Here is a 14,037-nt window from a genome sequence, read left to right as displayed (position 1 = left end):
TACGAGATCTGTGAGAGATGACTTCACATGACTCCTTGACTTTGAGGATGGAGGGAAACGCCCACAAGACTCTGTCTTTGACGACAAGGAGCCAAGAAAATTTTCAAAGTTTTTTTTTTTTTAACGTGACAGGCAAAATGGACTTTTATAAGAAAAGAACCTTGGGAATAAGGAGGAAAATTGTTTCAGTCACCAGTCATTAGGCTTAAATGTGAAAAGCTGATGATAGGTTCCCATTAACACTAAACATCACAGATATCACAGAGAGCCGACGCGAGCTGCAGCTATTAGTTTATTTGCCAACTTGCTCATCCATGCACCCACACAGAGACATGCAGCGAGAAGAGGACAATATTGTCAGTGACGCCCAGGAACATCTTCCAGAAGACCACACGAGCGACCGAGCGCGTAGATAAAAACAATGACTACGCTCTGCGAGATGTCCGATGGTGAACGAGAGGATAAAAATGTTAAAACCTTCCATCATAGAGTCAAGGCAGGATGTACAGAGTTTCCGGTGGCTTCTGGCACAACGCGACGCACAGGGCCGTCACCAGGCTCATCACCCTTATCTGAAGAGACTTCTCTGTCCCCAAATTCTCCATGATACATGGAGCCCCTGCCGATCCACCCCGGAGGGACCCGTGGCAGAGGAGTCAGGCTGGAGCAGTAAAGCAGGTACTGAATGCAGAGGTTCTCTTTACTTTGGCATTGAGAAGAAGTTCCCCAGAGCGATGTGAATCAGTCCATATGTCTGTGACTATTGGGCCCAGTCCGCTTTACATAAAGTCGTCCGAGTCGTTGCCGTCCTGTAGGAAAAAAAAAAAAAAAAATGTCTTCACTGAAAACTGCGCCATTTACGGTGTGTAGTGCGGCTGCTGTAAAGGAAATACAGTCTTCCCAGTTCCTCAGGGGCGGGGCTAGACAGACAGTTTATCTGAGCAGAGAGGATGATACTGGGGATGGTTGTGCTCTCCAGCCCAAAAATATTACGGTGGAAAGGGGCTAAGCCCTAATAATAACACATTGCACCTGTCTGCAGCATGGACATTGGGGGTTGTTTCTATGCTTTCGGCTACATTATTATACCTACCTTTCACATCTTCCCAGTTTAAGAGAGACCCAATTGGGGAGCTACAACAAGGCACCTTTGATAACTCCCGTGATCGGTGCCACCATTTTCCCTAGGATCGTTGCTCCCCAGTTTACGCTGCTGCAGCAGAGTTTGAAGGGTTAACCCCCACGATCAGTGCTCAAAGCCAAACCTTTGTTCAAACTTCTGTCAAACTCCAACTAAGGCTAAATTTACACTGCCGTGAGCCCGCCGCGCCGTAGCACGGCGGGCACACGGCAGCGCGGGGAGAGGAGGAGGAGGTGAGCGCAGCTCACCCCCGCCCCTCTCCATAGCGATCTATGGCCGTGGCGCCCTAATACGGGAAAAGATAGGACATGTCCTATCTTTTCCCGGGCTACGGAGCGGTACGGTGCCGCACGTGTGCTGCACCGTACCGCTCCCGTAGGGCGCCGCGAGCCCATAGAAGTGTATGGGGGACGTATATCGGCCGTATATACGTCCCCCATACTGTAGTGTGAATGTAGCCTAACTCTGGAATATACGGAGGATGGCGACTTGAGGAAAGGTCCGGGGCTGTTTCTTACCTGATTAGTTGACATATTTTCTGATTTCATCAATGAGGTGTAATTCCTGGAGGAGGAGGAAGAATGACAGGTATCAGAGAGAGCGACCGCAGTGTGATTATACACGTACCCCAGGAAGACCAAAACCAGGCCCTGCCCAATATACAGATCCATTGCAGCCAGTAAGTGCTTAGCAGTCCCACTGCCTGGCTGTAAGCCCCTCCCCCACACTTAGCTCCACCCATGTGTGATGCTGTAAAGGCTATGGAGGATGATGATGAGACGTCACCTGAGCTCTTCCATCTCTTTCTTCTTCTTCATCTCCTCTTTCTCCTTCTTCTTGACCTCCTGGATCTGAGCTTTCTTCTCGTTCCTCTCCTCCCGGTCTCGCGATTCCTTCTCTGCCGCCAGGTCAGGGTAGCGCTCGTCCTTCGTTTTCTCCAGTCGGTTTACAATCTCGTTGACTTTCTTCTCGACGTTTACACTTTTTACCTGGAAAAAGACAAGACAGATCCTTAAAGGGACGATCACAACCTTGTCCTCTGGTGCTGCCGCCCTGCATGTACAGAGACAGCCAGAGGCGGCCATCACCGCTACCAGACAGCCAGAGGCGGCCGTCAGCGCTACCAGACAGCCAGAGGCGGCCGTGTGCGCTACCAGACAGCCAGAGGCGGCCGTGTGCGCTACCAGACAGCCAGAGGCGGCCATCGCCACTAAAAGTCATGAGAAATACATCATGTTCTTTTATGTGTCTCACAGGTAGAAATACCCTCTCCAGGGTTTGGTCTAATATCTCTCATCTGTAGACTGGTCCTGGGATATCCCTGAGCAGGCCGCTGCGTATATGTGTGGGGTCACTCTAGGTGACAGGGTGCAGGGTCTGTGCAGCAGTACAGGGGTCTATTGTGTGAGGTGACAATGCAGTGAGGCTGACGTGTCCCTCTGCCCTGTCTATGATGATGGGAGTTGTAGGCAGAGCTCAGCCCCCCACCACCACTTACACAAGGCCTCAGGAGGGTGGCCTCTGCACCTGGTCCAGATTGGTTACCCTCAGGTTACTGGTGCCTTTGACTAATCATTGTGTATTGTTCTCTTACCCTTCCTGCTCACCATGTGGTGTATACTGCCTGAAATAGGTGCAATTCCTGGCCAAGATTTGCGCCCATTTTCCCCATTACGCCACCTTCACTCTAAGGGGGATCAGTGCCGGGAACCTGCACAGACTATGCTGCAATTCTACCCCAGGTCTCGCCTGCCGGTGCAGCACCATCAGTATATCATGGATCCGGCGGCACCCTCATACGTGTGATAAATGTGCCCCTAAGAGCATCTGGTTACAGTAAACCATTTATAGATTCTTCTTCTTTATTAGAACCGGTTTATCGGATCGGATACATCCATGCAGGTGTCCGTATAATATACACGGAGGAACATGATTTACAGCTCTGGTGCGCCATCTGCTGGACGCATTACAGAATACACATCAGGAGATATATACATGGAGCTTCTAGGTCTGTGCCGGGCACCTGGACACACGGTCACCCCAACACAAAGTGCGGCCACCAAAAGTGACCACAGCAAGGACGACACCTAGTGTTCTAATTAGAAACTCCAATTAGAAATTCCAAGATACATAATCGGCCAGACTACCCGGAATACACCCCATCTCTTCTGATCTGAGAGGCAAAGCCGAGACATCACTTGGAAAAGAGACCTTTCTAGGAAGAGGAGCACCTCAGGATTTAAAGGACCTCCAACACCAGGATGAAGGATTGTAAACCCAGCACTGACATACTGGTGTGCGCCCCCCTGTGGCAGGATCTGCTCTTCTTTTAGCTTCTTACAATCTTGTTTTTACAAAAAAAAAAAGGTTTTACAATCTATGCAAATGAGCCCAAGGGGCTCCGGGCTCCATAGATGTCAATGAAGCCTGGAGCCCCTTAAATTCATTTGCATCATTTTTAAAAAGTCCTAAGAAGCTAAAAGAAGAGCAGACCCTGCCACAGGGGGGCGCACACCAGTATGTCAGTGCTGGGTTTACAATCCTGCTGTTACATTTCCTTTAAGGTTTTTAAATGAAATTTTTTCATTTGCGGGTATAAGGAGTTAATGTCTTTTTGGTTTTTAACTCCTTAATGTTCTCTCTATATAGCGTAAAAAAAACAAATCATAGAGGGCTAACACTGCAGCAAACGCTCACCGCTAACACCTGCGATTGGTGCTAGCACCGGTCACGGGTGTTAACCCTTTAAAAGACAACAGTGCGCGGGGGCGCCACCATCTTTTCTTTTGATTGTCGCTCCTCGTAATATCATCAAGGGGGGATGATCTGTCGCCATGACAGGTTACAAGGCCCAAGGCTGTCTCGTTTCTGCAGATCTGTTACAATGTGCAGTTTGTACATTGTAATAATCTGGAAAACCCCCTATAGACTGCTATACTGTACTACGGCAGTATATGGAAGGATCAATCAGACAACACAGGGTTAAAGTACCCGCGGGGGGTCTGAAAAATAGTCTAAATAATAACAAAAACCTAAAAGTTCAAATCCCCCCCTTTGCCTAGAACTAAATCATAAGCATGTGAGGTATCGCCGCTTCTGTCAGTGCTGCCTATTTTTTGGATATATGTAGAAGGTGGGGAGAGAAAATTGAACATAAAAAAGGCTGCGACGCTAAGGGGTTAAAGTAACTGTAGTTTGGCGGTGACGCGCCACGTGTGACATCATAAATCCCCCGATTCAGTCTCGTTTCCGGTATATTATCCGCACCTGCGCAGGACCTGTGATTCCTCCCTCATTTCCGGGAACTTACGTCCTTCTGCCGATGAAATCCGATCTGCCCGACGTCCATGTCTCCGGTTTTGCGCAGATTCGCCCACGGGGTGTAGACCACGTTGATGTTACTCATCTTGCAGCCTGCGGAGGGATCAGTACAACACATCATCAGCGATAACAGACATGGCGCCCATATCATGTGACCAGATACACACGGCGTCCTGAAAAGGAACCCGTCAGCAGCTGCAGCCAGTGTTCTGTATTATCCCTGGAGAGATGTGTAATCACACTGCTGTGTATGTTGTTAGTAGCAGCAGGACTGTGATACATGGATTTTTATTCCAGGATTGTAGCTTCTCCAAGAACACTGTTTTTGAGTCCTCACACTGCTGTGCTCTGTGCAGCCAGAGATGGTATCGCCCCTGTAAAGATGTGTAATCTTATCTGTGTGTATGCTGTTAGTAGCAGCAGGACTGCAAAATATGGATTCATATTCCAGGATTGTACAGGGGGTGTGTCCTCACACTGCTGTGCTCTGTGCATTCTGCAGGCAGAGTTATGTATTTGTCCCTGGAGAGATGTGTAATCAGATAATTGTATATGTTGTTAGTAGCAGCAGGACTGTGATATATGGATTTATATTGCCGGGCTGTAGCTTCTCTAAAGTACAATGGGGCAGTGTCCTCACACTGCTGTGCCCTCTGCAATAAACTGCAACACAGTCATTCCCACACTGTGTGACTGCTATGTAAACCTATTAACCAGAATTCTGCTATAGCTTTAAATCCCCTATGAAGATGATAAATCCAGAGGGCACAGAGCACAGCAGGGTGAGCATACAGCCCCAGAGCATCGGAAGCAGCCACACTTCTGGAATATAAATGCACATTCCTGCAGGAACAATACCTAACACTGGCCGCAGAGAGCACAGCTCACAGCAGTGTGAGGACCCCCAGTGCTTTTGGAGAAGCCACAATACTGTTATATAAATCAATTTTTCACAGTCCTGCAGCTACTAACAACATACACAAAGTTATGGTTACACATGTCTCCAAATGCTGACAGTTTCCCTCTGATTAGGATGACATGACTAGATGGTGACACAGTGACTGCCCCCTTGAGGAGTCAGGTCATCCAAACTTCCTGTAACTATTGAAGTCTCCTTTAAAAGGCCAAATATTGCGCACGGACCCACCCACTACTATGTCTATCACAGGGACATGACCTCCTGGTGACATGTGACGACCAGTGGCATCGCCGGAAAGTCCTGGGGCGCAGCCGACCCCTCTAAGCAGCAGCCACCCTGTACCTTGGATGCTGTTGGCCTTCACCAGTTGTGCGCAGTCCGTCAGGACTTCCTTGGGGATATCGTCTATCGTCTGACCCTGTAACATAGAGAGGGAAGGGGTCACAAGGTCAATGGAAGAAAAGAAGAAGACATGGAGAATAGGACCCCCTGACTTATCTACGAGGATGTGAGACTCCTCCTACTCAGAGGGGCGGAGCTTTATATACAAAGGAGAATAGAAAAGAAAGTGAATATTTCAATTTGCCCCCCCCTCCTATAAAATGTGTCCTGGGTGTGAGGTTACACCTACCTTCTGCAGCCGGAGGTAAACATGAGCAGAGGAGAGTTTATCTACATGGAACCTGCAAATATAAGGCACAAGAATATAACTACTATAATACTGCCCCCTATGTACAGGAATATAACTACTATAATACTGCCCCCTATGTACAAGAATATAACTACCATAATACTGCCCCCTATGTACAGGAATATAACTACTATAATACTGCCCCCTATGTACAAGAATATAACTACTATAATACTGCCCCCTATGTACAAGAATATAACTACTATAATACTCTCCCCTATGTACAAGAATATAACTACTATAATACTCTCCCCTATGTACAGGGATATAACTACTATAATACTTCCCCCTATGTACAGGAATATAACTACTATAATACTGTCCCCTATGTACAAGAATATAACTACTATAATACTGCCCCCTATGTACAGGAATATAACTACTATAATACTGCCCCTATGTACAAGAATATAACTACTATAATACTGCCCCCTATGTACAGGAATATAACTACTATAATACTGCCCCTATGTACAAGAATATAACTACTATAATACTGCCCCCTATGTACAAGAATATAACTACTATAATACTGCCCCTATGTACAAGAATATAACTACTATAATACTGCCCCCTATGTACAAGAATATAACTACTATAATACTGCCCCCTATGTACAGGAATATAACTACTATAATACTGCCCCCTATGTACAAGAATATAACTACTATAATACTGCCCCCTATGTACAGGAATATAACTACTATAATACTGCCCCCTATGTACAGGAATATAACTACTATAATACTGCCCCCTATGTACAGGAATATAACTACTATAATACTGCCCCCTATGTACAAGAATATAACTACTATAATACTGCCCCCTATGTACAAGAATATAACTACTATAATACTGCCCCCTATGTACAGGAATATAACTACTATAATACTGCCCCCTATGTACAGGAATATAACTACTATAATACTGCCCCCTATGTACAGGAATATATCTACTATAATACTGCCCCCTATGTACAGGAATATAACTACTATAATACTGCCCCCTATGTACAAGAATATAACTACTATAATACTGCCCCCTATGTACAAGAATATAACTACTATAATACTGCCCCCTATACACAAGAATACAACTACTATAATACTGCCCCCTATGTACAAGAATATAACTACTATAATACTGCCCCCTATGTACAAGAATATAACTACTATAATACTGCCCCTATGTACAAGAATATAACTACTATAATACTGCCCCCTATGTACAAGAATATAACTACTATAATACTGCCCCTATGTACAAGAATATAACTACTATAATACTGCCCCCTATGTACAAGAATATAACTACTATAATACTGCCCCCTATGTACAGGAATATAACTACTATAATACTGCCCCCTATGTACAGGAATATATCTACTATAATACTGCCCCCTATGTACAGGAATATAACTACTATAATACTGCCCCCTATGTACAAGAATATAACTACTATAATACTGCCCCCTATGTACAAGAATATAACTACTATAATACTGCCCCCTATACACAAGAATACAACTACTATAATACTGCCCCCTATGTACAAGAATATAACTACTATAATACTGCCCCCTATGTACAAGAATATAACTACTATAATACTGCCCCTATGTACAAGAATATAACTACTATAATACTGCCCCCTATGTACAAGAATATAACTACTATAATACTGCCCCTATGTACAAGAATATAACTACTTAATACTGCCCCCTATGTACAAGAATATAACTACTATAATACTGCCCCCTATGTACAGGAATATAACTACTATAATACTGCCCCCTATGTACAAGAATATAACTACTATAATACTGCCCCTATGTACAGGAATATAACTACTATAATACTGCCCCCTATGTACAGGAATATAACTACTATAATACTGCCCCCTATGTACAGGAATATAACTACTATAATACTGCCCCCTATGTACAAGAATATAACTACTATAATACTGCCCCCTATGTACAAGAATATAACTACTATAATACTGCCCCCTATGTACAAGAATATAACTACTATAATACTGCCCCCTATGTACAGGAATATAACTACTATAATACTGCCCCCTATGTACAGGAATATAACTACTATAATACTGCCCCCTATGTACAGGAATATATCTACTATAATACTGCCCCCTATGTACAGAATATAACTACTATAATACTGCCCCCTATGTACAAGAATATAACTACTATAATACTGCCCCTATGTACAGGAATATAACTACTATAATACTGCCCCCTATGTACAAGAATATAACTACTATAATACTGCCCCCTATGTACAGGAATATAACTACTATAATACTGCCCCCTATGTACAGGAATATAACTACTATAATACTGCCCCCTATGTACAGGAATATAACTACTATAATACTGCCCCCTATGTACAGGAATATAACTACTATAATACTGCCCCTATGTACAAGAATATAACTACTATAATACTGCCCCCCTATGTACAAGAATATAACTACTATAATACTGCCCCCTATGTACAAGAATATAACTACTATAATACTGCCCCTATGTACAAGAATATAACTACTATAATACTGCCCCCTATGTACAAGAATATAACTACTATAATACTGCCCCTATGTACAAGAATATAACTACTATAATACTGCCCCTATGTACAAGAATATAACTACTATAATACTGCCCCCTATGTACAAGAATATAACTACTATAATACTGCCCCATGTACAAGAATATAACTACTATAATACTGCCCCTATGTACAAGAATATAACTACTATAATACTGCCCCCTATGTACAAGAATATAACTACTATAATACTGCCCCTATGTACAAGAATTATAACTACTATAATACTGCCCCCTATGTACAGAATATAACTACTATAATACTGCCCCCTATGTACAAGGAATATAACTACTATAATACTGCCCCCTATGTACAGGAATATAACTACTATAATACTGCCCCCTATGTACAGGAAATATAACTACTATAATACTGCCCCTATGTACAAGAATATAACTACTATAATACTGCCCCCTATGTACAAGAATATAACTACTATAATACTGCCCCCTATGTACAGGAATATAACTACTATAATACTGCCCCCTATGTACAGGAATATAACTACTATAATACTGCCCCCTATGTACAGGAATATATCTACTATAATACTGCCCCCTATGTACAGGAATATAACTACTATAATACTGCCCCCTATGTACAAGAATATAACTACTATAATACTGCCCCTATGTACAGGAATATAACTACTATAATACTGCCCCCTATGTACAAGAATATAACTACTATAATACTGCCCTATGTACAGGAATTATAACTACTATAATACTGCCCCCTATGTACAGGAATATAACTACTATAATACTGCCCCCTATGTACAGGAATATAACTACTATAATACTGCCCCCTTTGTACAGGAATATAACTACTATAATACTGCCCCCCTATGTACAAGAATATAACTACTATAATACTGCCCCCTATGTACAAGAATATAACTACTATAATACTGCCCCTATGTACAAGAATATAACTACTATAATACTGCCCCCTATGTACAAGAATATAACTACTATAATACTGCCCCTATGTACAGGAATATAACTACTATAATACTGCCCCCTATGTACAGGAATATAACTACTATAATACTGCCCCCTATGTACAGGAATATAACTACTATAATACTGCCCCCTATGTACAGGAATATAACTACTATAATACTGCCCCTATGTACAAGAATATAACTACTATAATACTGCCCCCTATGTACAAGAATATAACTACTATAATACTGCCCCCTATGTACAAGATATAACTACTATAATACTGCCCCCTATGTACAGGAATATAACTACTATAATACTGCCCCCTATGTACAAGAATATAACTACTATAATACTGCCCCCTATGTACAAGAATATAACTACTATAATACTGCCCCCTATGTACAAGAATATAACTACTATAATACTGCCCCCTATGTACAGGATATATAACTACTATAATACTGCCCCCTATGTACAAGTATATAACTACTACAATACTGCCCCCTATGTACAGGAGTATAACTACTACAATACTGCCCCCTATGACAAGAATATAACTACTATAATACTGCCCCCTATGTACAAGAATATAACTAACTATAATACTGTCCCCTATGTACAGGAATATAACTACTATAATACTGCCCCCTATGTACAGGAATATAACTACTATAATACTGCCCCTATGTACAAGAATATAACTACTATAATACTGCCCCCTATGTACAGGAATATAACTACTATAATACTGCCCCCTATGTACAAGAATATAACTACTACAATACTGCCCCCTATGTACAGGAGTATAACTACTACAATACTGCCCCCTATGTACAAGAATATAACTACTATAATACTGCCCCCTATGTACAAGAATATAACTACTATAATACCTGCCCCCTATGTACAGGAATATAACTACTATAATACTGCCCCTATGTACAAGAATATAACTACTATAATACTGCCCCCTATGTACAGGAATATAACTACTATAATACTGCCCCCTATGTACAAGAATATAACTACTATAATACTGACCCCTATGTACAGGATATAACTACTATAATACTGCCCTCTATGTACAGGAATATAACTACTATAATACTGCCTCCTATGTACAAGAATATAACTACTATAATACTGCCCCCTATGTACAGGAATATAACTACTATAATACTGCCTCCTATGTACAAGAATATAACTAATATAATACTGTCCCCTATGTACAGGAATATAACTACTATAATACTGCCCCCTATGTACAGGAATATAACTACTATAATACTGCCCCCTATGTACAAGAATATAACTACTATAATACTGCCCCCTATGTACAAGAATATAACTACTATAATACTGCCCCCTATGTACAAGAATATAACTACTATAATACTGCCCCCTATGTACAAGAATATAACTACTATAATACTGCCCCCTATGTACAAGAATATAACTACTATAATACTGCCCCCTATGTACAAGAATATAACTACTATAATACTGCCCCCTATGTACAGGAATATAACTACTATAATACTGCCCCCTATGTACAGGAATATAACTACTATAATACTGCCCCCTATGTACAGGAATATAACTACTATAATACTGTCCCCTATGTACAGGAATATAACTACTATAATACTGCCCCCTATGTACAGGAATATAACTACTATAATACTGTCCCCTATGTACAAGAATATAACTACTATAATACTGCCCCCTATGTACAAGAATATAACTACTATAATACTGCCCCCTATGTACAAGAATATAACTACTATAATACTGCCCCCTATGTACAAAAATATAACTACTATAATACTGCCTCCTATGTACAAGAATATAACTACTATAATACTGCCCCCTATGTACAAGTATATAACTACTATAATACTGCCCCCTATGTACAAGAATATAACTACTATAATACTGCCCCCTATGTACAAGAATATAACTACTATAATACTGCCTCCTATGTACAAGAATATAACTACTATAATACTGTCCCCTATGTACAAGAATATAACTACTATAATACTGCCCCCTATGTACAAGAATATAACTACTATAATACTGCCTCCTATGTACAAGAATATAACTACTATAATACTGCCCCCTATGTACAGGAATATAACTACTATAATACTGCCCCCTATGTACAGGAATATAACTACTATAATACTGCCCCCTATGTACAAGAATATAACTACTATAATACTGCCCCCCTATGTACAGGAATATAACTACTATAATACTGCCCCCTATGTACAAGAATATAACTACTATAATACTGCCCCCTATGTACAGGAATATAACTTCTATAATACTGCCCCCTATGTACAAGAATATAACTACTATAATACTGCCCCCTATGTACAGGAATATAACTACTATAATACTGCCCCCTATGTACAGGAATATAACTACTATAATACTGCCCCCTATGTACAAGAATATAACTACTATAATACTGACCCCTATGTACAGGAATATAACTACTATAATACTGCCCCCTATGTACAGGAATATAACTACTATAATACTGCCCCCTATGTACAGGAATATAACTACTATAATACTGCCCCCTATGTACAAGAATATAACTACTATAATACTGCCCCCTATGTACAGGAATATAACTACTATAATACTGCCTCCTATGTACAAGAATATAACTACTATAATACTGCCCCCTATGTACAGGAATATAACTACTATAATACTGCCCCCTATGTACAGGAATATAACTACTATAATACTGCCCCTAGCACATACCATACATCTTCGGGCCAGCCATATTTGATAAGATCTTCATCTGGAATGGAAAGAACATAGTACAATGAGCTTAGATTACATTTCTCTCCTATATTTGCTTTCCCTGCAGTACTTCCCCCCACCAGCAGAGGGCGACTTACTTTCATACTTGTCCTTCCCCATGTATATGGTGTACGGTGGGGAGACCACTGAAAGAGAGGCAGAGAAGTGGTGAGACTGTTATGCAGCTGAGGTTAGTGAGAGGAGCACAGAGCCAGGGGAGTGACCCTTTCTATCCTCCCACAATGCTGCACGGCAGGAGAACCAATGGCCTGTGACCTCTGACCTCAGAGATGGAGAATTTGTGGTCACAGAGCAGAGACCCCCACTACTCAGGGAAGAGGGTGTCCTGCGTGTGGTCAGCTGTGGATACTCACCATTACTAGTGAAGTAGAAGACCATAGCGCCCCCCGGAGGACTCTGCTCTTCTCAGGTGAACCAGAGGGTGAAGAAGGAAATCTGCAAAAAAACAAGTCACAGGTTCATCAGGGGTTAATGGGGCGATGACTCCACATTCACACAGAGGTTCTGATTACTCGGGTCCCAAGGATTGAGAGGGGCTGAAGCTCCGAGTTACTGCTGTACTATCCAACCAGGAGAACTGGAACAGAGCTGTAGGCACAGAGCACAGCAGTGTGAGGACACCCCCAGGGCACTTGGGGAGGCTACAATCCTGGTGTATAGATCCATCTATCACAGTCCTGCTGCTACTAACAAAGATCTACCCAGGGACAATAAATAAGGTTGGCTTGATAGAGCACAGCAGTGTGAGTATAGTGTCACAGCGCACTACAGTAATGGAATATCACAGTCCTGCTGCTACTAACAACATCCACAGCGGCTACACTGATTACACATCTCTGCAGGGACAATACACAAAGCTGAAGCAGGGGAATAACTACCGGGGAGCAGCTGCTATGGGCCCCGGGGTGTCAGGGGGCCCAACACACTGCAAGGAATGGGTGCGCCCCTATTCTGCACACAAGCTGAGCGGTGCCAGGGGTCCAGAGGGGGGCAGCAGTGTCCGAGGGATGAATTTCAGAGTTATCTGGGGGTGTTCATGGTCAGTGACAGGTTAGAGTCTGGGGGGGCCCCCACTGATCTGATAATCCATTGATATTGTGGTCTCTGACCCCTCTGGACCAGACAGCACACGGGGCAGAGGCAGGGGTGTTCTCTACAGCTGCAGCTTTGTTACAATGTATCAGTAAGGAGTCCGCTGACGTATACACTGTAACAGAATCCAGCTGTGAGTCCTGCACGAGATGTCAGCGACCAGCACTGCGGAGAGCCAATCACAGCGCAGCTTACAGCTGCTCAGCCCCAGCGCAGGGAATGTAGCCCAACTATGATTGGTCACTAAGGATCCTAAAGGAGATAACCGCAAGTCCCGCCCATCCCTGACCCCTGATACTGCAGGAAATACTGGGACTTGTAGTCGCTAAACGCAGGACCCTCCGCGGTTACCATGACACCGGCGCCAGTCTCCCCTCACTCACCGCGATCTCCGCAACCGCCAACTTCCTGCCCGGCTCAAACACCGGAAGTGACGTCGTAACTACAAA

General features: G+C 42.6%; 1 protein-coding gene across 3 annotated transcripts; it reads right to left on the bottom strand.

Annotated features, from left to right (window-relative positions):
• Window positions 1-274: 274 nt before the first annotated feature.
• Window positions 275-14,037, bottom strand: LOC140112536 (coiled-coil domain-containing protein 25). 3 transcript variants are annotated; one of them, XM_072132522.1, is made up of 10 exons: window positions 13,972-14,037; window positions 12,850-12,931; window positions 12,574-12,621; window positions 12,434-12,473; window positions 6,013-6,064; window positions 5,724-5,799; window positions 4,452-4,555; window positions 1,928-2,130; window positions 1,660-1,705; window positions 275-809 (listed from the first exon to the last, which is right to left on the bottom strand). In XM_072132522.1, the coding sequence occupies exons 2-10, from the start codon at window positions 12,872-12,874 to the stop codon at window positions 780-782; spliced, it is 624 nt and encodes a 207-aa protein (XP_071988623.1). In that variant the 5' UTR covers window positions 12,875-12,931; window positions 13,972-14,037; the 3' UTR covers window positions 275-779. The 3 variants fall into 3 exon arrangements, with proteins under 3 accessions (XP_071988623.1, XP_071988624.1, XP_071988625.1); XM_072132523.1 differs by having other exon boundaries at window positions 13,940-13,993; XM_072132524.1 differs by lacking the exon at window positions 13,972-14,037 and adding an exon at window positions 13,375-13,576.

The sequence above is a fragment of the Engystomops pustulosus genome, unplaced genomic scaffold (genome assembly GCF_040894005.1).
Source record: "Engystomops pustulosus unplaced genomic scaffold, aEngPut4.maternal MAT_SCAFFOLD_822, whole genome shotgun sequence".
Taxonomy (NCBI): domain Eukaryota; kingdom Metazoa; phylum Chordata; class Amphibia; order Anura; family Leptodactylidae; genus Engystomops; species Engystomops pustulosus.
This window is presented reverse-complemented; position numbering and strand designations above follow the sequence as displayed.